Raw genomic sequence first — 26,905 nt, forward strand, 5'->3', positions numbered from 1 at the left:
TCTCTAATGTTTGCAAATTGCACAGAGGTTAGGGGTTATAATATTGATTTAGACATTATACTTGAACTATTGCAAATAGTATTTCTTTCTGGGAATAACTGTCAGAAATCTACCGGATGAATTGTGTACATATTCAGGTTGTACACCGTGTGGTCAAACTGACAGAAAACAAACAATCATTGTTTGGACACATTCAAACACATTAGATTGTATTATAGCATTATGTCAGAGCTGTAAAGGCCTTATTTATTCTAGTAACCTTTGCATTTTTCTATTCCATAACATTTTCTAATTTTATCTCCCAACTCTGAACACAGAACAGTGTATAAAGGGATGTAGAGTGCAGTATAGTTTAAGGCCCCTAGGCAGAACATCAGAGAAGCACTTTCTGTGTTCATACCTGGTACATTAAAAATGATGTATAGTTTAAATGTGCTCCCCCTTTGGTTTTTTGCTTGTCTCCGGTGTGGTTATATGGACATTCTACTGATATCCTCTATTCCTGAAAAGTTCAACTCTCTGTATCTCTGTGTTACACAAAAACATATTTCAGTGTTTGAAGTGATGCTTTGTGATGCTATTTGCTCCATCACACTTCATTTTCTTCATATTTTTCTCTAATAGAGCCCTCCATTTAGATGAATAGAAACACCATTGGCACCAGCCATTTGTTGTTTTGAAGACAGTGGTACATTAGCATTGCTCAAAATGCCCACACATTTCTAATAAAACATTTTAAAATATTGAAATAACTTAAAAACAGTGAAAAAACGCAGTGGGATTGTTGACAGGAATTACAGAAGAAAGATACTAATACAAATATTTGCATAGGTCTAAACAAATATAAATGAGTATCCCTTTAAAAACAGCACACCTATGCAGCCACATTGATCCTACATTGTGTAGGTGGAGAAATCGTCAAAGGTTTTTCCAGCTTTTGGTAGAATTTTGTGTTTTCTACCAGGTTAATTCAGCAGAATTACTAATCGGGCCTTTTTTGCCTTTTATGGCCAAGCTTCCTGAATAGCCTAAACTGAAAATTGCAGTAACAAGCAGAGGCAGCAACCCTTACACATATCTTTGTTCAGTGACTGCTCATTGTCTCTGCCCTCAAAGACAATTGGTTGTCAGTGTAATTATGTATACTAAACAAAAAGCCTGAAGAATTGATACAGCTGCTTTTTGTTCTGGATTTGTGAAATTACATGATTTAACCAGTATGTGTTGTTTGATGTTGGCATTTAACATTCACAAAAAATAACACGCATATCGCCCTTAGTGTTAAAAAATAACAACAAAAAACATTGGATCGGGCACCTGGCAGCTAGTATAAAAACAGAAAACATGTTACCCTCTCAGTCTGTTCCATTTGAGCTGTTAAAAGCAGGTCCTGCACCCCACCTTTCTGCTCCCTCTTTAAGGGCCCTGATTGAAAAGGATCAATACTCCCAAAGAGAAGATACATCAACATTTGTACCATCACCCATAAGTGTACCTCCCTGGTCTCCACGGAGGTACTTGCCATCAGAGCTCTTAATGGCGACGCGTCCATGTTCCAGGAACTCAAGGAAAAAGTCCTCTGGTTTTTCTCCATCTGAGCACACTAGGCCACTCCTAGAAACGTACCAGAACCTTCCATTCACACCTGCAAAAGGGCATATGGGTGAATTATATGTTAGCTGTTTGTTTAAAGGTCCCCTATTATACTGTTGTTCATCAATATATTAAAGTTTTCAGATATATATACAAGACATGTCTCTGAAGTGTTTGGCTCGAAATACCAAACAGATCATGCATTGTAACATCCCATAAACCCCCTCTGTTTCAGCCCTGTTTCAAAAGTGCTGATTCTGTGTCTTTTACTTTAGATGAAAATAAGGAGCCACTCCCAAAGCCCCACTGACAGATATTTGGTTAAAAAAGAACACAATAGAGAACCGCAGTGACGCGTCATAAAACCCGGAAGTAAACTCCTTCCGGTTCCTTCGTCAAAAACGCAATGCAATTTCTCCATAGGATTTTGGAAAATAGCTCAAAATAAGGTCTGTGGTTGACACACATTCAAGAGAAGGATCACGTTTTGTTCAACCGGATAATATCCACATGTCTACCCTACTTTTATAATTTTCGAATCATAAATCTAGTCACTAGAAGCAAAATGCTAACGTTATGCTATAAACGAACTACAGCAGGGTCGCTGCTTCAACGTCACGCCAACTTAAGATCCATATTCAAACATACAGATTCTAAATGGTACAAGTTGAAGCGTTTGTTTGAACAGTTTGCAGGAGGCAGGTACTTGCTTTCAAGCAGAACAGGGCAAACACACTTAGCGGGAGTGTTTACGTGTTCGGTGTAATGACGTAAAACGGCCTGGACAACTTCTGTAGTCCTATTCAGCCACATGTTAACAACCATCGTTTTTCAGACACGTAAACTCTTCAAAGATCACCAGTGGGGTCACTACTGATGTATTTAATGTCGTAGAACAAAACGTGATTTATCTCTTAAATTTGTGTCAAACACAGACCTTATTTCCAGCTATTTTCCAAATTCCTATGGAGAAATTGCATTGCTTTTTATAGAAGGAACCGGACGTGGAAAAAATGCTAACTTACTTCCGGGTTTTAGGACGCCTCACTGCGGTTCTCTATGGAACTCTAGGAGGAGATTAAGGTGATAAGGTGTGGGGGGGGGGGTCACCTTGGTTGGTGATTGGCTAATGGTTACACAAGCCAAACAATCGTTATGACATCATAAAGTGGCCAAAATCTGATCAGCTCATTTTCAGACAGGTTTTTATATAAATTGATCAGGACAAAAAGAGAGAGAATCTCTTTTCCTGAAACTTTCAGAATCTCTTTGCACAGAGAGGACACGTGTTTATGTATAAAATACATGAAAAAGTGGATTTTACCATAATAGGTGACCTTTAAATTAACAATTGATTTAATAGATGCTGAATATCTATCAAAACAGAATGGTTGTTATGTTGAAAGACAGTATGTCAAGCACATCATGAGAATACTTACTTTTCACATGGTAGGCGCCATCATTGAAAATCAATGAGAAAATGTCATAGACTGATCGATTTGCGTTCAGAGTGTTGGAGTTCTTGTGGTGACACACAAAGCCATTCTCTCCACGAAGGATCAACATAGGGCGGTTGATGAGTTTCATCAGGAATAACTCATCAGCACCTACAATGCAGGAAAAATACTGTTCACTTTGTGTGCATTTAATCTACAAGGCTTACCCTGCAGCAGTGCATCTCAAGTGGCTTGGCTGAAAGGACTTACCGACTGCATCGCTGACTGCTGAGAGCTGACCGTTCTTCTTTGTACATACATACTTCCCATTACTTGCTCTGAGTGCCACTCTCTGTCCTCGCCACTCTATGTCAAACATTGTGTTGACCTCCCTGGGAAAAAGGCATGAAGACATAAGGGCGAAGTCATGGAAAACATTAAAGAGAGCTCACCTTTTGAAAGCTGTAATAGCTACTTACACTTCTGTGGCAGTGGACTGTATCTCTCCGTGAGTCACGAGAGTCCAGTAAGATCCACCATTGGTCCGGAACATAGACTTTTTGCTCTCTTTATCAATCTCCATCTGGAAGGTCTCCATGTCTGTTTCTACGTCCTGATTGGCGGAAATACTCACTCCTGGTAATAAGGGAAGAAAAGACAGCCATAATTATAACTTTTGCTCAATATATATGATTGACTTTATGGTTGCCTCCTCTTGAATTTAATTTGCTCTCTCAGGAGATGTGTACTTAACATGGTATTATTTAAGCACTTCTCTTTTGTTGGCCTTATGATACAGGGTGCTACCTTCAATGACTCATTCAAGGCTTCTGCCTCCTTATTTAGGACGCATGTATTGCTAGGTCACAAATCATTTTATTTGGCAGATTAATAATACATATTTAACTGTGATTACGTTTATATTTACATTAATGACTTGCCGTGTGTTTCCTTACTAAATTAGGTTGGTTGCTTGATTCAAGGTCTAGTTACATCATTCCTAAAATTAATCCACTCTAATGGATTACACCAACGGAAAGTTCTGAACAATACATGATGCTTTGGCAAGATTTGCGGGAGACGTGGATAATAGTTGCAATGTTTTGCCCTTTTTCCACCGCCATAACAAACATATCAGTGTGTGTTTTATACAAAAAAATACATTTTGAAGAGAGAATCACTTTAAACAACAACCTGCTCTGTCGCTATCTGTGAGCTGCGGATGTTTTTATGCATCACTCTGTTAACTATTAAGCACACCTAATTTAATCAACTCGTGATGTGTTTTTGATGTCCAAAGTAAAGAAAAGATCAATCTAACAGTAGCATTACATTTTTGCATAAAATTGTGCAAATGTTTCCAGATGGTAAATTATTGCTCCATTCTGTTAAACATGCGGCCTGATTTACAGCCAGTGTAATTTTGTACACTTAATCCACATGTATTAACACTGTCTGGTGGCGTGTGTTAGGTGGTGGAGAATACACAGACGCAACTGAACTGTGTCTGCTGTAGTTCAAATTAGATGCCACAGAAATATCCTTCAACCTTTCTCTTAAGCCTGTAACAACCCTAATCCCCCACAGTAACCCCTCCACCCTTCCTCGTTCATTTGCTTGCTGTAATTCCCGGAGTGGTGAAATGCAAATCTGCGCTGCAGGGCCCACTAAGCAGCTTTCAGTACTCGGTTGCTTTAAAAACGTGTATGCCACAAGCTAAACACTACAATACAAAATGTAATTGTTTATTCTATATTATGAGACTAGAGTGCAAGGTTGTACAAATATTGCCCTGAAAGGCACCTTCTTTATGCAGCATTGTATTCATTCATAAGCATAATGATGACTGCAGTCTTATGTTTATTTGAGAACCTTGTTCCTCCGATATGCGCTCATATTGAATGAACATTGTACAGCTAGTTAAATAAGGCTCTTCTTTGTAATTGAATTTTAAAGCTTTAACTACTTGCAACAGAAACACAATTTGTTCCGCTGTCCTCCCACATTGTTTGCTGGAATTGTTATACAGGACAGAGCAGAACACATTGTGCTGAACATATATAATGTAACTCTGTACTGGCTGTAGCTCTGTTTTTCTGCAGCCACTACCCACAGATTTAAATAATTTGCAGACCAACACTCGATGGATAATTGGAAATAGCGAGTAACCGCTTAAAAGGCTTAAAGTCCAATGATAGTAATTGACACCCGAGGGGCACAGACCTGCCCTGAAGTCATTTGCACGCTGCTTACTGTATGTAATCTTCAATGGACACGCAGTGGAAATGACAAAGCCCATTACCACAATTACGTCCACAGTACGGCTGTCAACCTTTCTGGATGCAGCGTGTAGACAATAAAAGTAAAACTTTCCCTACATTAGCGGGTAAATCTTGCTAATTTGCCTGTAAGAAAGAAATAATACAAATCCAGGCTATCTTGGGTTATCAAGGTCTCTAGAATGTACTCTACTGTGCTATTTGTTCAGGTGTTTTAAAAAGGCTAGGGCTAGGCTATGAGCTAACATATCAATACCTACATTTGCTAAATTTAACAATTTCCGAAGTCTGTTTCAGTTTTTCAGCAGCTTTGCAAAGAAATGCAGGTAAACTAAATACTAAAAGGAGACAGAATAGAAAACTAAATCAAAGAGAACCACTGATATGAAATCAACAGTACCGGAAAGGTGACTACTACATTTAAACGTAATAAGAATAACAGGTAGAAAAAATATTAATCTTATTGAACGAAATATATTGGGAAATAGCTGTCAGTCTTTTAAAATGTGATAATTTCTTACTTCCCCAAGCTTGAATTTAGCATCTAGCTACGCCTAGCCTGCATGTTTGCCATATTGTTTTCACGCCCATCTGTTACCATACCATCTGTTAGGCCTTCACCTTGCCTTATTTTTGGAAAAATCTACTTTTTTCAAACAAGGAACTTGCAAACAATCATATCTTGTTTTTAACTTCCTTTTAGTTTCCAGAATAAACATCATTCTGCTGTTTGGGTAACAATCCAATACATTTTATGTAGGAAACTTTTCAATTTTAGATAATGTACTTTTTAACTCAAGACTGCATCAGGACTGATTACCTTGTTTGACAGAGACAAATCTTTTGTTGGCAGCTTGAAAAACTACTTGTGGATGACTCTCTTCGAGATCAAACAGCTCATCTTTTCCAGGCTTGGAGCAGCGGCCGGACCGCAGCGTCCCTGTGGGGCCCACTGGGGTCAGATATTTCCCATCACTGTCCTTAAAGGCCAGCTTTCCGGACTTCAGCTCCAGTGTAAAGCTTGTAGTATTGGTGTTCTCTTTCACCAGTTTGCCATCATTGCTGAGGAAACGACTGTCACAGGTCTTCAGGCTGTACTTGCCATCGAGGTATACCAAGGTGACCAGGGAGTGAACTCCCCAGGGAATGTTACTGTCCACGGAGATCTCTCCATCTGAAGCAGACAGATGGGCATAGCGCTTACGTGCCACGCTGAGCAAGCTGGCCTGCGGGTGTAAAGCCAAATGGACGGCCCACAGCTCTTGTTCCCCAATGGCTTGAGCAAAGCAGGACAGGTAGTCAGCCGAACCTCCAAAGTAACGCAGGTAAGGCTCTGATTGCAGAGCCCAGCGGCCATCAGATTGAGGCACAATAAGGAAGCGACTGTCAGGGTCAGGCTTCTCTGCCCCACATGTGATCTTCCCATCTTTGTCAGAAGCCAGATAGCGTCCCAGATGGCTGCGGAGGAAAACTACCAGGCCGTCTTTCTCATCCTGTTCTAGGGTCCAGATCTGTTTCTTCTTCATACTGACGCCCGAGGCATTCACCTTAAAGCCAAAGGCCTCGGCTGTCAGGTAGCGGCTGTCATAGTTGATAAGGCCGAACTGCAGCTTCAGAGCCCTGTTAAATCCGTTCGTGGGCATGCTTGAACAGTAAAGAAGTTTAGTAAAAACAAGGGAAAGGGTAATGAGGGAAAGCAGGCATGAAACGGAAATAGACAATGCTGGATCTATTCCGTCTTATGTCTCTCAAGCTGTAAATGAGTTCCACTTATCTCCTCTGATGGATGGTTTAGTGTTCCTTCCTTCTCCGGTCACTTTCTCTCTTTCCCCAGAGAGCTTGCACAGGCACTTGCTCCCTGTATCTTAATGAGTTAGGATTAAAATCAGCAGGACGCACCACCTCAATCCAACAAGCCGCTGACGTCACATACCAGTGCACCAACCGTGAACCTCCCCTCCTCCCTCTCCTATCCCAGTACAAGCTCAGCACAGATTCGTTCTCGTTATCTCTTCCATGTCTTCTACTTTCTATCACCTATTTCTTTTTGTCATCCCCTGCCCTTGTCGTTCTTTCCTGTAACTCACATTAGTACGCTTGTCTTTCTTGCTGACTTCCTATTGGTTGTTACTCTCATATTTAGGTCCATTTACTCGTAGCCAGGCCATCCAGCTTTAGGATTATCCTAGCTTTGATCTGCTGGTGAGCCACAGCCTAATTCGAAAATGTCCAGAGAGTTAAGGTGCTTTTGCTTCTCCCCACTGCTTATTTTTCCCTTTTTTGATTCTCTTTTCAAAGAATAAATGGTTTATGTTAATGAGTTTATGTAAATACGAGCCCATGTTGAATATAGTTCACTTCCCATGAATGAACCTTCTGCTTTTTAAAGACTTGATGTAAAGATTTGAATTAAATTCACAAAGAGCCTTGTTCACATTTCATGAGGTCAGCGATAATGTACTGACTGAATTAAAAGAACAGTCTTAACTTTTCACATGTAGAGGAGCTATAAAGCAATACTGTTTGCTTCAAGTCTTCAGAGGCATTTACATTTGGGAGGTGAGTTTAAGAGGGATTTGAATAGCATACATTTGAATGTGCAAGTTTGCACATTTGCCTTTGCTCCATTGTCATCTTAGTAGATTCTCAGATCTAGTGACAATCCTTCCAGACCCACCTCTGGTATTCTGTCAGTCAACTGATAATACATGACGTGACTCCATGACCTTTGTCACAGAGAACCTGAAGGGCAACCTTTTGTAAGAGCATTACCACCGTCTTTCATAAGATTCCTGGGGACGTTGAGGGTAATACCAAGGGAAACTAATTGTAACTACCAAAGCCAAACGTTTTTGATTCAAAAGCACAACGTAAATTCCTTGGTGTATGATTTCTAATTGATAATCATTAAAGGGATGTTTTTAATGAAGGGGATCTATTAGCGTTGACAGTTAAGAGTGATCCTCGGCCACCAGAGGGGGTTCACGCTCTAATGTTAATCTAAAGACAAAGGTTGTAAAAGCCCAAAGCTTTGATTTGTGTAGTAGCTTGAGGACAGTTATTGTTATTGAGGTCACACAGGGTAAAGGGCATTAGATTTTTGTTGAATGTCAGTTTTTTCTCTTAAAAAAAAAAAGGATATTTTCGTTCAACTTGAAACTCAATGGCCGGGGCTTATTTATTGTGAAGGACATGTGGAATTGTTTTTATTTTTTTCCACTTGTGAAAAAATGCCCACCCGTATTTATGTCCTTCATAAGAGGTTAGGTCAATCTGACCCAGACAGGACAGACAGACAGAGAGAAGCACACACACACACACACACACACACACACACACACACACACACACACACACACACACACACACACACACACACACACACACACACACACACACACACACAAAGCTGCATAGAGAAGCTGTTTGATCCTGTTTTCCCTTGATCTTTACCCGTTGTAGTGTGTACACAAAACTATCCTAGAACATTATAAACATTTTAGATCTTCCAGAAATGTATAAACATTCAACATTTTCTCACACTGTCTCCCTCGCACCTGCACGCCGGAGGAGGGACTAAACAGAGACACAACCTCAGTGTAGTAACAGTGTAGTGCAGAACTACAATTATCTAACAGCAAAATGGCCAAAAGATATTCTGCTCAGAGAGCCTTGGAGCTAATAATGGATGAGAGTGAGTGGAATGCATTAGAAGAACACGGTGAAGTGGAACAGGAAGACATTTCTGAAGATGAGGATAATGTGGAGGTAAACTCAGAATTTGACAGCAAATTGGAAGATGAACTTGACTCAGAGCCAGCTGCTGGATGACCCCCACAGCCAGCTGTGAGGTCTGTGGACCCTCAAAGGACCACAAGACACAGACTACATGCAGCAACTGCAACAAGTACATCTGTGCTATACACACAAAAAAGTTCTGTACATCATGTGTTTCCTAAACGGACTTGCCCATTGACTCACATGATGTTCTGCAGCATCACTTCATCAATATATTTTTCGGATATACTGCATTTCATGAATAGTGACTGTTAATTGTTTTTATTGGCTTTGTGTTTATATCTGTTCTATGTAATTTATATGGATGTTTCATTCTCTCTATATTTCACAGCCAAATACTTTTGGATGTGTGGTTATTGTGTTCCAATTGCTGTTAAATTGCTTTATTTCCTTCAGGGCTTTGATTATTATATGACAGATTAAAAATAATAAACATTAATGACAATTTTTTTTATTTACATTTGTCCTAGAAAAGCATGAGCAAAATGTAAACCTAGTTTTTATTACAGTGTATTTTTTAACATAAATTACATTTTTATCACAAAAAACGATGGAAACTTCCATTGTTAAATTTGATTTAGCAAAGAGTATTTTCAAAAACTAATCATATATTTCATTTATAGTGTTGGGGAATGAGTTAAAGACAATATATATAAGGAATTGTGCATGTTGAATTTAGTTCTGTATTTTTTTAAAACCCTGAAATATGTCCCGGGTCAATTTGACCCGAACAAAGGGTGCGAAATGTGAACATAACACAAGGGTTAATGCTTCATCAGAAGTGCTTGTCACCTGGTTTGAATAGCTTCAGAAACCTCCTTCCATAACACTTACCTGAGGTTTTAATTCTTGGGGCTTTTCTTTCTAAATACGCATAGTCTGACCTAATCATTTTGAGTATCTTTCCTCAATGGCATTTAAAGCATCACCTTCGTTTGTACATACTAAAAGTGTACTGTATACAAGTTAGTTAGAAGAATAACAGTTAGTTAGAAGAATAACAAAGGGAGCATTAGAGGATTTTAAATGGAGATGCGGGCTCAATTTCACGACCAAACATATATTACAAACAACATACATGTGTTTAGGCTTCAGGCGAGTCTACTATTGGTTGCATTAGCTTTTATTCCTTGAAGCTAGCTGTTTTTAATTTGATTTCAATAAAGTCGGCAAAATGGTAACATTTAATTCTTCAAACTTGACCAAAGCAATGGTTATACTTTTCTTTTACTTGTCTTCAATTGTGAGGAAAAATCTTTCACGTTAACCGATCACATCTTTCACAATTACTGTCTAAATATTCTGTTTGTGTTTTCAGCCTGTGCTCACTAGGTGGCAGCATTGCCATGTACTAGTACACAATTGGTTATACTGGGACAGATGGCCAGTAAACATTATTAGAGGAGAATGATAATAGGCTATAATAAGTTCATATAAAGTAGATCATTTACAAATACTCGGTGTACCAGAGGAAATTTGGATTTTTTCAATCAACATAGCAGTTCTGTGCATACACATAGCAGTGATTCAGTGGTTGGTAAGATTCTTGACCAGTAGATGGCAGTGTTGACTGAGTTGTAGTTTGTTTTCTCCCACAAATTGGAATTCCTTTGATCAATGGATTCACTGGACTAGATGTCACTTCTCATTTTCTCAAACTTCCTCATGAAAAGAAGTTGTTTGGCTGGTTAAACACAAAGCAAAAGCTGAATCAAAATGTGTTCAGTATTAATTAATGTACTTATGTTTCATTCTGAAGTAACTTGAGCAATTGTGTTTATTGATAAATAATGGACTATATAAAATGTAAAATATATAAATCACTAAAATAACATTTTACAAATGTTAAACGATTTAATATTATTTATATTTGCCATAAAATAACTCTTAAATAGTAGCAAAAACCATGGACAATAGGGAAATGACCAGGCAACAATGAGTTACACTGTAAAACCTATTATAGTTTAGTCTTTAGGCACAGTTTTGTACCCAAATGGAATGATACAGAAAGTGTAACTTGAATTATAGGGAAAATACAAAGTCACTAGTATGCTGTTGTGTTGAAGTGATGAACTGCTTGACATCTTTAAATCAGCTGAACACCATTTCTTGCGAATACAAACTGAAAAAAAGCTTTTGTGAGGAAGGGGACGTACTGTTGCTAATATACCAGGTCTCTTATGACGGAAATAATCCTCAACAAAAGAGGACTGTCTCTCTCCTGTCCTTGAGATGCCCTAACTCTCCCTCTCACTCCAGGAACATAATGAGCAACAACTGCACGTCATTTAAACTGTAGTGGTCCAGTGGTCATGCCAAATTGCATATTGTGACCTAAATGTATTTACTTTTCTCTCCTGCCTGAGAGAATAACGAAACCTACTGTTAGCTCAAAAAGAGAATGATTGAAGGAGGGGGGGGGGGAAGTGTGAAAGGGGTTTGTTGGTCACAGAGACACGCATGTGCACATACATACCCTGTATACATGCACCCACGCACAGATCAAATAGTGAATGGAGGTCTCCCCCTCGGGCATGAACATGGATTAATGTGCCCAGTGCGATTATTTCATTTATAACTGTCTTGGACCTTTTCAGATAAGACAATTTTTCAGGTTGCCATCCACTAGCACCTTTACACTGCATCTATTAGCCTGCCAAGCACTCAGAGCTCCATTTAAAGGGCTAGCACCCTCCCTGTTTAGCTTGCATTGTAAAGCATTTTCATAGAGGAGTCAAGGTTTTCAGGCCCAACTTACTCCTAAAAGACATTCAAATGATTTAAGTAATAAAACAAATGGCACCCCAGAAAATGATGTGGATTTCAAGACAGTTCATCTCTTCACCATGAATTATCTTAAAAACGGTGCATTTACCAATTCAGATGAGCTCAGTTCCTGAAAGACTCAAAACTATAACATTTTCTCACGATTGTACACATGATTGTAAACAAGCATTGGGTTTTGTCTTGAAATGGCTTCACAAAATAATTACTGTATATCTCGCACCCCCACTACTCATGTGCTATATGCAGTACAGCACAGGTCCAAACATGTCCTTTCTTTGCTCCATTGTACCCCCGTGGGACCTGCTGCCCCCCTAAAACCAGCAGAGGAAAACGGTCCATGAGACGTGCAGTATAGTAAAATGTAAAATGGCTGCCTTGGCTGGGATTCTCCTTCCTCAGCAGCTTGGTGCTCACTGACCCCATTAATCCAGGTGTTCATTCATCTACAGGACCGTCCTTCCATCGGCCGTAAACGGCTCACCCCACTGTGTTTGCCCGGCCCAGCCTCTCACTCCTGCTCTACCAGTGTAATGGGGGCTGCCAATGAGCTAAGTATGGGCAGCCATATAAATGAGCCTTGGTAAATGTCAAGCCTTTTAATTCTCCATTGTAATGCCACATTTTTTTTTTAGGCTGTCATTTGTTTTTAGAGTGAGCCAAACTTGTTAAACCATCCCTCCCCCCTGTCCCTATTCTCCGAGGAGTGAAAACGAGAACTGGTCATGCAGAGAAAGAAGGTGGTATAACTTAATTGGAGGTTACATCGCTGTCAGTGCAATACATTATTGACAAAGATAACTCAACTCTCAGTGAAAGCGTTGTGTGTAAATAGGTAAGCAATAAAAGCAGTTCTCTTATTGATTAAACTGTAGGCTGCCTGCGTACAGCTGTGAACTGACTGGGCTCTTGTTCCGATGCAGACGGGGTGAGCTTCAAGGGACTGGATGCTCATGTTAATGTCATCCTTTACTCTGAACAGCAGAGCTAATAGGAGGCTTCCTCTTATGCCATTCTCACAATTTCCTCCGTCTCTTTTGTATTAAGAGAATGATCTTGTGAATTACAATTAAAGGTATGCATCTGTTGTGTGTGAGCTAATATCTGAGAGGATGTGAGCCTGCATGCGTGGCTAACACTCGCCATCCTTGTGTGTGTTCTTTGTTTGTTGCCTGTGCGTGGGTGTGCATGCATACATGATCATTTATGTGTAAACATATGTGTCCCAGCGTCTCCACATGTTGGTCTGTTCACTCAGAGGTTTATATACACGCTCTGCCATCCTGCAATAGCCATACATACGTCGCAGTGCATTTCGGCTCCCTTACGTTTTACTGCATTCCCACACACAGAGACTGTAAAGAGAGTGATTTACACACAAGTGAATAAATACTGTGACCTGGTGATACAGTCCATGCACTATAACCCTCCCCATGCTGATTCGAAAGCTCCAGTTAGTCCTAGGTTACCTTTAAGAGGGTCAGAGGAGCATGTTTGTTTAGCATCCCAGCAAAAACTGTCAGTGGGATTGTTAGTATAGTTGCCAAGGGGAAAGAAAAACAAAATTATCCAAAACAGTGCAAGTGCCAAGACATTACAGGGATCAAAGTCAACAAGGTTACAGCTACTCATGGCGACATGTAAGGTCAATATTAGCACTGATAACTATTTAAACTAAGACAACTGCCTCAGCCAACAGTTGTAAATAAATGAGACAATGTTTTGGAGGAAAGAGTGGTGAGGAAAGGAGAGGCCTTATTATGTAGTTTGAACTCAGCCAAGCTGTATATCCAACGTCTGTCTCCATAAGCCCTGAGCACTTTATGTGTTCATCTACATAGAGATGCCATTTGTCCTAACGCACGCACGCACGCACGCACGCACGCACGCACGCACGCACGCACGCACGCACGCACGCACGCACCTTCCCTCAAATGACTACGGTAGCTTGTCTGACAAATTGAGCACATTTGTTCACCGGAGAAATTTTCATTGAGCAACTGGGACTTCTCCCGTCTCCTGTTGTTTCTCATTCAGAGGTTTCCTCCCCTCTTTCTCTGTCTGTGGGTAGATTGTTTACAGCAGGAAGTGCCTGGCATCCCCTTACTTGGCATTGGGAGACAGTGAATTGGCTGGTGCCCGTAGCCCAACATCATTCACAGTCCCAGTGCCTGCTTCAATGTAATTCATGTGCTTTTGGGAGACATCCTTACCGGAATAGAGAGCATTTTTGTTGATTATTCCGTCTGTTTTTGATTACATCCTGGCTGGCCTCTGAGAGCTTGTGGACAATTTAGCCATCATTGCTAGATGGGTTAATGGGGCCTGAGCTGGAGGTTTATGTTGGAGTTCAAAACAGTAGGTTGGCTGAGATTTTTTGTTTTTACAGCAATGATTACTGCACATAAATGTTGGTGTGCTATTTCTCTTCCCATGTATGTGTGCGAGCATGCATGTGCCTAGAGGTTGACATTTGTGGTTTTGAGTTATTGAATGGATTGCATTGAAATTCGGCGCACATATTAATAAACTGATCAGTCTCGGCTGTCTTTTATGTTTACTGTTAAATAGCTAATCGTAGCTTCTAAACTACAATGATGATCTTGATGAACATTAAATAGCATCAACATGTTAGCGATTTCAAGTTAAACCACTGACATTTGCATTTAGCCTAACAGTACCTATCATAGTTTTATCCTTGTAGTCTTATTCTAGTAAAGCTATAAATCATCAGATGTTTAATCCATCTCAGCTCATGCCAGTTTGAACAGACCAATCCCTGTTGTTTGCAGCAGTGATGTCGGACACACTGTAAAATAAATGATATTGGTTTCTTCAAGGTACAAACAGAATTTGTGCCCTTTGATCCTTAAGATGGATGTTGCATGGTCTGAATAGTGCTAGCTTCTGCATAAGTACTCCAATTGCTCCTGCTGATGTGCTAAGCCTACTGGGCCTGTTTGTGCTGGGTAAGCTTGTATTTCCTTGAGCATGCACCACCTGTCAGCTAGCAACACAAGTGTGTGTGTGTGTGTGTGTGTGTGTGTGTGTGTGTGTGTGTGTGTGTGTGTGTGTGTGTGTGTGTGTGTGTGTGTGTGTGTGTGTGTGTGTGTGTGTGTGTGTGTGTGTGTGTGTGTGTGTGTGTGTGTGTGTGTGTGTGTGTGTGTGTGTGTGTGTGTGTGTGTGTGTGTGTGTGTGTGTGTGTGTGTGTGTGTGTGTGTGTGTGTGTGTGTGTGTGTGTGTTCATGCGGGGACCTTAGAAGCCTGTCACAAGCAATGACTATAGTGGCACAAGCCAAACCCATATGTTGTTTTTTCTACTGTATAACAGTATGGGGTTGGCACCCTCTTACTAAGGAGCTTTTAGACTGTGTAATTGTATTCCTAAAGCATTTGTGATAGTGTATGCTCTTGTTAGTGCATGCAACTTTCCCATGGGGCTACCTGATCCTATTACATTATCTAACGCACATCAAAGGGTTAAGAGCTGTCTTCCTCTATAGTCATTAAGCCTTTTCTTAGCCACAGTAAATCATCGCGGTGCTGGCAACAGCTGCTCTGATCACCTATTAAAACTTCCATAATGTGCCATGTGTCCAAAGTGAGGAGTGTAAGCGGACACTGGCAAACAGACCCCAGATAAAGGCCATCCCGAGCCTATGATCTGACTCCTATGGTCAGGATAGTGAGGGAAGTAGTGTGAGATGACAGAAAAGCCTTGTCATTAAGGACAACTGCTTCAGGGCTTGAAACCATGCAGGATACAACACTGATATGCCCTGGACTATAGATATAATAATATCTCAAAGCACCAGACTGTAAGATTTTATCAAGCCTTTAGCCCAGTTGGTTGAAGTCTTTTAAACGTATTATATTCAGAGCTGAAGAGTTCCCCCACAAATACCTTTTAGCAGCTGAGAAAATAGTTTACTGATTGAAGCCATATTAGAGTGTAGTAGAGGAATGCAATGTGCACATGTGAAATGTCTCTTAAAGGACACATGTCATGGCCATTTCTACTGATCATAATTCCATTGTTGAGGTCTACTAGAATAGATTTATATTGTGCAATTTTCCAAACTCACATTGGTTTCTCATACAGCATCTCTGTAAACTACGGCCATTTCTAAATGGAAACTGGCTTCCAAGCCAATATTTCAAGGATACTACGTCATCGAGTGCCGCCGAAGGACTGTTCCAATCTCCAGCATACTTGGAATTCCACCGAGGCCGCGTCCTTGGTTCTGGGGTAATTTCGAGGCTGCACATGGGTACACTTTGCGTCCTTAAAATCCCCACAATGCTTCGCGCACGGACCAATTTCCCCAAATCTGTGGTGGAAAATGTAAGGGGGCGCCTCAAATGACGCACACCTGCACACTTGCTAGCCTGTTCCACTCTTCGTTTTCCGATTGCCAGGAAGGATTCTTGCCTAGCTTCTGAAGGAAGTGACTCGGAAGACATGTGCTACCAAGCAAGCGTCCTCGCGATTGAGAAACGGCCTATGTGTATTCACTGAATTTCACTCTCTGCCTTTGACGGCTCGTTGTAGCTCCAATAGCTCCAGCCCCCACCCTCCCTGTGAGCACAGTGTGCTCTGATTGGTTGGGACGTTGTGAATCGCGCTGAGCTCCGTGGAGGTGTTGTTTCCTTGTTTAGCGATACACAGCGAAACATGCCAAACTCATCCTGAGCACACACAATAAGTGTGGCTTGATATTGAGTAAGAAAAAGGTTGATAAACGCTGTGAGAATGGGTCTGCAGAGAGAATTTTGCCGCGATCCAAACTGTCTGTTATCAGCCTGCAGCCAGGGAGGAGAGATCAGCAGAGCTGCATGCACTGAGTGTGTGTGTGAGGAAGTCCGTGGATTGGTCAATTTGGACCAATCAGCGGGGGCTTAACGTAACGGCTCCGCGGACGTAACGTAACGGTTCCACGGATTGGTCCATTTAGTTTCGGGTACGTGCTTACGTAATCTCGTACCCGGAAGAATCAAATGGATGATGACGTTTCACCAACGAGGCGTTTTGGGGAGGTATTTTCTGTGTTAGAGTTTTACTCACTACAGGGTGTAGCCTACTTTGAGGGTTTTGACTCTGCAGACCGTTTACATGCATAAAAACCTTCATAACACACAAGGGGACGGGTAATAACCGGAAAAGCATGACATGTGACCTTTAAAATAGTCAATGATCAACTGCATCCAATATGTGTAATTAATCTAAACCTTAACGAGATTACACAGCAGCTTCTGCAGAGGTCCACACCAACCCGGTTTGCAGCAGAGATTTTTGACCACAGGCTCGTTTATTCCCCTGAACTGTTGAGGTAAAGTGTGTGGAAATAAATAGCAGGACCAGCTAGCTGGACGACTGTCAATGTGTACAGAAGCGCACACTCAGGAGGCCCGTCTCCATGGAGACACAAACAGGGCATGATACTGCCCTCAGGTGAATTCTCTGTGTGGCTCCGCCAGCTGAATTGGTCCATTTAGGTTTCTTTTTTTCTTGTCTACATCTTTGTCTTTCTCTTTTACTTTCTCCCCTACTGTTCCGCAGCATGAGCTGGGGCCGACTTTTCTATCTCTTTCTTTTACTCACTCACTTTCAGTTTCTCTCCCACAGACAGGGAGAAAGGCAAAAATGCAGGAGAAGATACAAGGTAAAATTGTCTCCCTGTACATAACTGTCACAAGCCATTCAGAGGATGGATGCTGATTTGTGACTGCCAAGGTTGCAGATAGGTTTGTCCGTTGATCTCATACCACAGCCCATGCATGCTGTGATCTTCCCTTCCCTCTCTGGCTATTTGTCTTTCACCTCTTTTGTTCACACCGTTCTTTAACATTTTCTCTACTTCTTCTTCTCAGTCAGAAAAGAAGGTTGTTTATCAGACCTCTCACCTCTTTATTGTACACACTGTATATGTCTGTGCTTCTGTTTTCTGCTATCATAAGGTACATTTAGTGCTTTGAGCTTATTTCAAATTTAGCACACCAACCCCAATGGATTTGTTTGAAGAAAATGAGAGATGTCTCCAAAATGTCTGATCAAAGCCTGGCATAGTTGCCAAGGGGCTTCAACTCATGTTGATAAGATGTCCAAATGCCAGTCATGGAGCTTATGACTGCCTAGTATCTAAGCAGATTGTATATTTTTAAAGTGCTAGATATATTCGAGAAGGAGAAGAGAGCGAAGCCATCCATTAACGGACATGGATGTGTTTAAGGACTCAGGGGGCCTGGCAGCTGGGCATAATTATTTTATATCCTGCTATGACTGGCATTTTTACACACACACACACACACACACACACACACACACACACACACACACACACACACACACACACACACACACACACACACACACACACACACACACACACACACACACGTCACACACACACACACACACGTCACACACACACACACGTCACACACACATAGGCATGCCTGCATGAGTCCATGGTCTGTCTCTCCCTCTTTATGTCTCTCTCCAATATGCTCGCAACTTGTGCTATTATACATGCTGAGATCCCTTTTCATCGTGGGTAGAGCTACTACAGAGCTAAACCGGAAAAAAGTGTGTGTGTGTGTGTGTGTGTGTGTGTGTGTGTGTGTGTGTGTGTGTGTGTGTGTGTGTGTGTGTGTGTGTGTGTGTGTGTGTGTGTGTGTGTGTGTGTGTGTGTGTGTGTGTGTGTGTGTGTGTGTGTGTGTGTGTGTGTGTGTGTGTGTGTGTGTGTGTGTGTGTGTGTGTGTGTGTGTGTGTGTGTGTGGCTGTGTGGCTGTGTGTGTGGCTGTGTGGCTGTGTGTGTGTGGCTAAAACTGCTTCATGCAAGTGTTTTCATCACCCTGAGACGTCTACAGAAGTTCTGCGAGTATTAGTTTCAACCACCTGCATTCTAGAATGTGGGAGATTATTATTTTCTTCTTTTATTATATATATATATATATATAAAAGCTTCGAAATTGTTATTCAATTAAGTGCATTATTCAATCTGGGTGTTTGACTAGCATCACAAGTCACTTATCCACACAAATATCCAACATTATTATTTGTATGGGCCATTAGAAACAGGCCGTCATGGTTACTGTATCACCTGAAGAATATCCATTTATGCATTTGTTGCAGGAACAAATGCAGGGTAATGGGAGTAATAATTGTATCTATACTATCAGATCGAAAACATTCAAATAAAAACAACGGAGCGTAAAAGGGTATTGAAAGGGAGTGGGATCTCTAACCCTATGACGCTTGTCTGATAAAATAGCAGCATGTACAGTACTGTCATTTTGTCATTCATATACCTCGAGTCTGAATTGCACATTCAAAGATTTCACCAGTTATTTTAACATGGGACTTTTAAAGTATTGCCAAGGTTGATAATCATTCATATTTAAGGAAATACTGTGTGCAATGCTACTGTATGTGAAACACCTCTAATCATCATCAATCATCTAAAAATCAAAACTTAAAAAGGAAGAGACAAGCTATACCGATGTACATATTAGCACTTGTATGCAGGTGAAGGAACGTAATGACACACACAGGCGCATATTCTATTGGCCTCGAGTGGTAGCTATTGTATTGTGATAAATGGAGGGCCTCCTGCCCCTATATCCACAGGGCCCTGCAGCGGTCTACTGGGAGCATGGGGATGCTTGGTGGCCTTTCTTCCAGGCTTCATCCCTCCTGACTCAGCACCAGCTGTGCACACCAGCAGGGAAGAGGACACGCAAAGGGTACAAATAATTCAGTCGAGATTCATGGTATAGTATGATCCTAAGACACAGTTAGACACCCGTCTTTCTTTCCCTGACAGCTAACCAGGCAAAGCGTTTCAGAGGAAAGACCATCATGGTCTGTGGGATAATGGACCTATGGATGATGTCATGTAGACGCAAGATTTATATGGGGTACTTACAGAAAATGTGCCGAAATGGTAAAAATGTAGAATGATTTGTAATGACAAACTATAAAAGCCCTGTTTCAGTGTAAAGATGTTTGTGGCCGTTTATTCTAGATCATCTGGATATAATTGCTGCTTGTTTAAATCACCGCAGAACTGCATCCTGTACAGACGCACTTAATCAAAAGCTGAAGTTGGCAAATTTGTCTTGCGGTTTGAAGACAATCTCTGACAGTTGCTCTGACTGACTCTATGCCCAGAAGCCACAAAGGAGACTGCGCTTTACGGCCACAATGGCAGGCGTGCCAGCGGAGCAAGGCAGTGATCATGGTAGCGCCCATGGTGGGCTGTCAGAGAGAGCTGTGTGGCAGCGCTGTGTGGTTGAAGTGCCTGCTCTCCCCATAATGGAACAGCTGTTTGGAGCGCCGTGCACTAGGGCGCTGGAGCACAGAGTAAATAGAGGAGAAGAGCAATGTAAACAGAGATGGGATGGCGGGAGCTGCTACTGTGAAAGGGGGTAAACACCCCAGAGAACTAGACGGAGAGGTTGTCGACACAGGAATGCACAAACACCACTACACAGGAGGGTGTGGAAAGAAAGGGGGGTGTAATGGGGAAAAAGGAAACAGTGATGCTCTTCTCTAGCCTCAGGTTCCCGTATAATACCTGGCCATAATATTTTTATTTTGATGAGACGGATAATCATTTGAGATTATATAAGAATTTGAAGTCTTAATACTAACCTGTGGGTTAGTCATCAACCCAACGCCCTAATTTGATTAGATGTTGGTTGTAACTGATTCATTGAGCTAACAGCTGATCTCTAATGGGGGTAAAAGCCTTTATTTGTTATTTATGAGACAAAGAGCGTTTCCAGCTGTCCTGCACTTACAACTGGGATAGAACGAGAAGGCGCCTGACCCCTTTTATGACAGGCTGTAACTTTGCCTGCTGCTGGGTCAATAGAGTACTGTGGACAGTGAGAAAAAAAACGGTGGCTGTTGGCAAAGTATCGTTTTAAACAAGAAAGACATCCATACTTGTGAGATCAGCCCTTGATTAATGCCGGTGTTGAGATGAGCAAGAAACCACACCCTCTGACTGACCGTGCAGGCAGGCTCAGTTTGGTTTGTACACAATTATGGTTGGTACAGATAAGATATTTTTGATTTTGTGACCCTTTTAAAACGGAGACAATCCCCTGATTACACCCTAGTATTCTGTGATTGCTGCCAGGCTGTTTGAATACATATCTGAGATAGCTGAAGAAAACTTTTTTTTCCTTTAAACTATAACGCTCTTTGGGAAATGACCCGCAAGTGGACAATCCTCCTTAAATGTATACTCGCACAGTGATTTCAGCTTTCTGAACATCTCCTTTATTTTAATTTTCTACGTTTATTTAGTCATGGAAACAGTACAGCTGTAACAAACAACAGGGCCAAAGAGACTATGATATTGAGTCATTTATTTGTTATGCTGTCGGGGCCATGTAAACAGGGAGGCAATATTACATCCGAGTTTTTGAGCAACATATGTAGCGAGGAGCAACCGTAATCCCATGTAATACTTTGAAAAGCTCTTTTAGCATCGCTGATACAGAATCTTTACAAGCCACCAATAATGAGCAACAGAGAATTGGATTAGCGGTGGCATGGCTGGATCTAGGCCATGGCAAGCAGCACACAGCACTTAGTGACTTGGCTGTGTGCTGGCACATGTGTCTATACAACACAGGAGTATACGTATTAGTCCAGTGTATCCCTATGAGGAAGTGTAGGCATTTGCTAACAGCAGTTAGCACCGCATTGAAGCCACCTCTGAAAGCCTCCTACTAAGCATGCTGTAAACATGTGCACAGTTTAAGCTTTTGGAAACCTTGTGCACTTAATATTGTAAAGTCTCCTATTTGTCCCTAAACAACATGATGGAGCTCTTATATCAAATGCACCTAAATATTTCAAAACTGGCATTTACACATTTTATATTCACTTAGCAACTACATTTCAGACTTATCTGAAAGCCCCTCTCTCCAATATTTGTATGAGTCCAAAATGTCACGATCAAAGATGTTTTTCCCGCCGAGGCAGCACTTTTGCTTTACTCCATAAAATAAATGTGTTACTTCGGCATGCAGTATAGTTGAGGTATTATGCATTGGCCGTAACTGCTCCATAATTGATATTCTCAAAAACGATCTTTAGGGCTTTACTGCCCTTTGAGAAGAAGCAGGAGTCAGCGTCTGAATGGTCTGTTTGTCCTGCTCTCTTCTCCCAGCACCTTGTTAAGACCCAAGGCCTCACCTCAACCCTCCTGCTACACACACACACACACACACACACACACACACACACACACACACACACACACACACACACACACACACACACACACACACACACACACACACACACACACACACACACACACACACACACACACACACACACACACACACACACACACACACACACACACACACACACACACACACACACACACACACACCAGTCTGTCTGTCTGTCCCCTGAACAACCCCCTCACAGTCAGAGGCCAGACAGGGTCGAGCAGAGGGCGAGACATTTATGAGGTGTAGATATTTGTGCAGGAAAGCATTCCTCCTGTTGACACTGAGCAACACAGTCTGGATGCTGGGCAAGCTGAACCAGACAGGCACTGAAAAGTAAGACAGGCAGAGCAGTCTGTCAAGTGAGAGGTAACAGAATCCAGGTTGTAGACTTTGAAAATCTGGTCGCAATGAGGAAAACGATAAAAGAATGTTGGGGTATTGACCTGTTTTAGTGACTTTATCGTTCCCATGCAAAGCGAACATTTGATTGGCTTAATTCAAAGCATGTAATTGGTCAAAAAATGTCCAATACAACTGAAATTGTCTCATTAGATCCCTGATAAATATTATCTTGACTATGTATCTCTTAGTAAAGGGGTGTAATGAAGCAAAACCTTCTCAAAGCATGAAAATAACCTTAAGGCCCCCATCCACCCACCCTCAACCCTATCTTCAGCTCCAGTGGTGAGTCCCTCTCGCCCCCATGCTGATGGTGCAGGAAGGACCATGGCTCCGACACGGGGCATTGGCCATAGCCAACACAAAAGGTTGTGGTCATAAACAGAGCTGTTTGTGTTCACTGGGCTGCTGTTGGAGATGACTGATGTGCCCATTAGCCCCTGTCTGGGCATTAGGGGGCAGGGGGGAGTGGCACTCAGGCTCCAAGCAGGACAAAAACATCTCTGGGCCTGCAGAGAAAGGTCACTGACCCATATTGTGTCTCCTTTAGGCCCAGCCAGTGGTTATATCAGTGATTCACGTTACAGAGATTGGCTTCGTCAAAGCTGGTGAGCAAGTATGCAAATGTACAAATGCTGTAGGTTAGGGATGATGTTGTGTGAAAGAGGCAACCTGCTGCTCCAGGCTGTGGATGGATGATGTTTATATTGCAATTGCACTATTGTAGACAAAGAAGTATGGAAATACTACACTGTGTCTTTAAATCAAACTACACAAATAAGCTGTTTTCAGTGTAAAAGCTTATTGTATGAAATGTAGTATTCTTATTCTTCCACTAGATAGCGCCCTCCTTTACATCTATTATTTATTAAGGTGATGTGAAGAACGCATCTTAAAATCCCTTTTATTTTGATCAGAAACAAATATCAAATTTAAATAAATTGTTACATTTCTGTGTAATCGTATTTATTTTTATGTCTATAAAAAATCTTCATCCTATACAATACATTTGTAAAAAAAATGCAGCGCAAATACAGAAATTACAAACGTACAAGTATTTTAAAACATTAACACACTCAACGCTGACCGATATGTTCAGGGGCGACTTTTTCTCCGTTTTCTATCACGCACCAATAAGAACCAGTTATTTTAAATAAAAAATAAAATAAAAAAACAGGCACATGAATAACAAAAGTTCACATCTATCTCTGAATCAGCCATCATCTTATTTACACAGCTTGGCAGCTAAACCCAGTAGGCTTTATTTGATGCTGTGACAGATCTGTCTCTATTTACTAAGGAACTCAAATCTCATATAAACTTAGTTCAGCCAGAGACACTTACATCAAAGGATTTATCGCAACAGATACAATAATTTGTCAGAAAAGTGTCTTGTGCTTTACAAATTATTCCAAGTAGCCTCAAAAGTCTAAGTAGCCTCACAATCCTAAAGGGAGCACATTAAAACTCCCTCAGGGGTATAGAGGACAGAACCTGGCTCATGCTCTACATATAAATGAGATATCTGATGCACATAATGCACAACGAGTAAAGAGCTGTCATTACCATGTGTGGTAATAAGAAACCAGAACACGTGGAGTTTGGGGAATGGTGAACCGAGAAATCAGCTGTGCGATAGGTGAGAGTTAACTTTTATTTTTTCTGCAATGGCAGCAGAAGTTATTAAAAAATAATGAATGCAAGTTAGTCAAAATACTCCTAATTAGTCATCTTCCTGTTGATTGTTAAAAACAAATGGTGCTGATCAGCTAATGCCTTGTAGATCTGTCTGAACTAGTTACTTCATTGTTATTAATAAGTACTAAGGGTTTTATTCCTACTTAAAAAAACAAACCTGTTAGACATTTGTGAGACAAATGTACCAAAGCGCTAGGTTGTTCTGTTCTTTAAAAACAGTGTCTTTGGTATAATTTTGTGTCGAGAAGTCCCATTTAGATAAAAAAAGATTATTATTTTTAAAAACACATTGGATTCTGTCTTTCAAAGGCAATATCTTAGTTATTACAAAACTGTTTAACATAAATATGTTGATGGGAGAAGGTAGGTGCAGTGAGATGAAGAGGACAAAGCCAGAATAATAGAATTAATTCACAGAGGTTTGCGGATGAGAAGATCCAGTGTTGCTTTATTTCTTTTCACTAGATGGCCTCTACAAGACCAGCTTTATTTAAGAAATGCAAATGCACATCAAGAAAAACAATGTCACATTCTTATAAAGCGCTCTTGGCATGAACAAACAGCAACAATGACAATAAATAAAATGTTGGCGAATAAAATTAAACTTTGTCAACAAAGAATACTCAGGATTGCATATCAAACAAGACAAAATGTACTTGGCACAAATTAAATAAACAAGTAATTTTCAGATTGAGTGAACCTACTCTATGTCCATTGCTTTGTGAATCTGATTGTCCTTCACAGTCAGCATTGAGTATGTGCGTGCACTGTACAAAATAGACACAGATGGCTGATAAAACTAAAATAGACTAATTCCAACACATCGTCAGTACTCAACATCTTACTTTGTCAGTACCTTGACCTTCATAGTCACATTCCCAGGTGGCATTTTGCTGCATGTTTGCTCTACACAAATCTGCAGGTACATGTGCAAGAAACCATTGTCACAATTCAAAGCCAATATATACGCACATAGTGGAGGACAAGTATTCTATAATTTACCAGTGATTTCTGATTCGAGTTCAATACAGGTGCTTGACATATGTTCAATTTAAATAAAGGAAATAAAGATATTAAAAGACACTTTGGTATTTTGTAGGTCGTAATGTGACAAACTGTGTTCATTTAACACATTTTCACCGATAGACCCGGTCTTGTTCTAAATTGATTTGTGTGGACATGATTATAGTGATGCCAGGACACTCATCACACACAAATATTGTGTCTAAATATTATACTCATAACATTTATCTTAAATAATGTTTGACCCGTGACTGCAGTCCAGTGGGATCTGCCTTGTGATGATGACCAACTGAGAAGTACATAAATAAAAACGTTTTTTTAAAAAGCATAATAGTAATGAAAAGTAACAGAACACTTTTACAAAAAAAGCCACTTGACCTATTTTTTTTATAAACAGGATGACCCCTCTCTCTCAGAAAGTGAGTCTTGTCCTGTTATAGAATAAATCCTTCTGTCTTTGTGCTCCGTCTGTCTCAGCAGGGCATATGCAGTGCAACACTAACATCTCCAATCTTGACTTCCCAAAGCTAAGGAAAAACAACGTAATGTATTCTACACCCATATAAAAATAAATCAATCGCAAACATGGAAAGATACATCTCATATATACAATAAACTCCTATATAAAATACCTTTTTATATACATATAGACAACAGACAACAATACAATAATTGACCTATACAATGTACACCTGAACAGTTAAGACAGGCGAGAGGTACTGAAGTGTATGGCTTGATTGGGAAAAATTCAAAATATTTACAGACATCAACTTTACATCCTGTACATGTTTTCAACTTCCCTGGAATGAAGAGGTCTAGGGAAAGCCCCATGCCTCATTTTTGTTTCCATTCCCTTAGGTAAGGCTACCTTTTTAAGAATTGGTCCACAGAGACTACTCAGCCTCATGATACTTTCACAGTTCAATGCACTCTCAGCTCTCCTTTGGTTACACATGATAGGCGCTAGAAACATGAGTCCTAAAACCATGTATGAAGCTGTCTAGTATCACATAGACCCATTAAAAAGAGATTAGTTAGATGATTAAAAAAAACCTTACATATTGAATTTTGTTATATCCAGGAATACCCAGACTTTATTCTATTCTTCATGAAAGGTTAAACCAGTTATTGACAAGCCCTTCACTTCCAAGAAGAGGTTAGAGGTCAATAGACTCCAGTGTGTAGCCTCAGACAGCCCTGCTTTGGTGCTGATATTCTTTTCCATGGGTCCACAAGGCATACCCAAGAAATACTTGTTGTCTTCGCAGACTGGATGGTCTTGTTGGTAGAGTCATGGACTTATATCCTCCCTCCAAAGGAGTCCTTCAGTAGTGTCCTCATGGAGGTTCAGCACAGGATTGAAACTCCTTCAGTAGTTACCAATTGACCAGCGGTGGGATCGTACGTCCCAGCCAGGTAGTAAAGGTCTGGGAAGGTACTGTTCGGCTTCTGATTGTGAGTCAGACACTCATACTCCTTCCTGCTCACTACCTGGCACTTATGAGAGATTGTCTGGACGTCATTCTCATCCTCATGACACGACTGGTACAGGGCATGCTGTAGAGGGAAAGCACAGGGTAAGTTGCATTGTATATGAACCAACAGAGAAAGAATGCCATTCTAAAAAAGAAC

The 26,905-nt window shown here is 40.9% G+C and overlaps 2 protein-coding genes and 1 long non-coding RNA gene across 11 annotated transcripts in view; 1 reads left to right on the forward strand and 2 right to left on the reverse strand.

The window, feature by feature from the left end:
- Positions 1 to 26,905, forward strand: part of LOC307015142 — a 59,412-nt gene that overhangs the window by 7,213 nt on the left and 25,294 nt on the right. The window lies entirely within an intron of this gene.
- Positions 1,440 to 6,951, reverse strand: fscn2a (fascin actin-bundling protein 2a, retinal; the record flags this gene model as incomplete). Its single annotated transcript, XM_079645132.1, has 5 exons — positions 1,440 to 1,645; positions 3,033 to 3,200; positions 3,300 to 3,421; positions 3,509 to 3,665; positions 6,129 to 6,951. The coding sequence occupies 5 exons, from the start codon at positions 6,949 to 6,951 to the stop codon at positions 1,440 to 1,442; spliced, it is 1,476 nt and encodes a 491-aa protein (XP_079501258.1).
- The window catches only part of bahcc1a (BAH domain and coiled-coil containing 1a), a 60,862-nt gene continuing 58,627 nt past the window's right edge, over positions 24,671 to 26,905 (reverse strand). For all 9 annotated transcript variants that reach the window (XM_079643560.1, XM_079643565.1, XM_079643566.1 and 6 more), the window contains one exon: positions 24,671 to 26,830. In XM_079643560.1, coding sequence (XP_079499686.1) covers positions 26,621 to 26,830 — 210 coding nt within the window. In that variant the 3' untranslated portion in view covers positions 24,671 to 26,620. The remainder of the gene's footprint in view (positions 26,831 to 26,905) is intronic.

This window comes from Notothenia rossii (genome assembly GCF_949606895.1).
Source record: "Notothenia rossii genome assembly, chromosome: 8".
Lineage (NCBI taxonomy): Eukaryota > Metazoa > Chordata > Actinopteri > Perciformes > Nototheniidae > Notothenia > Notothenia rossii.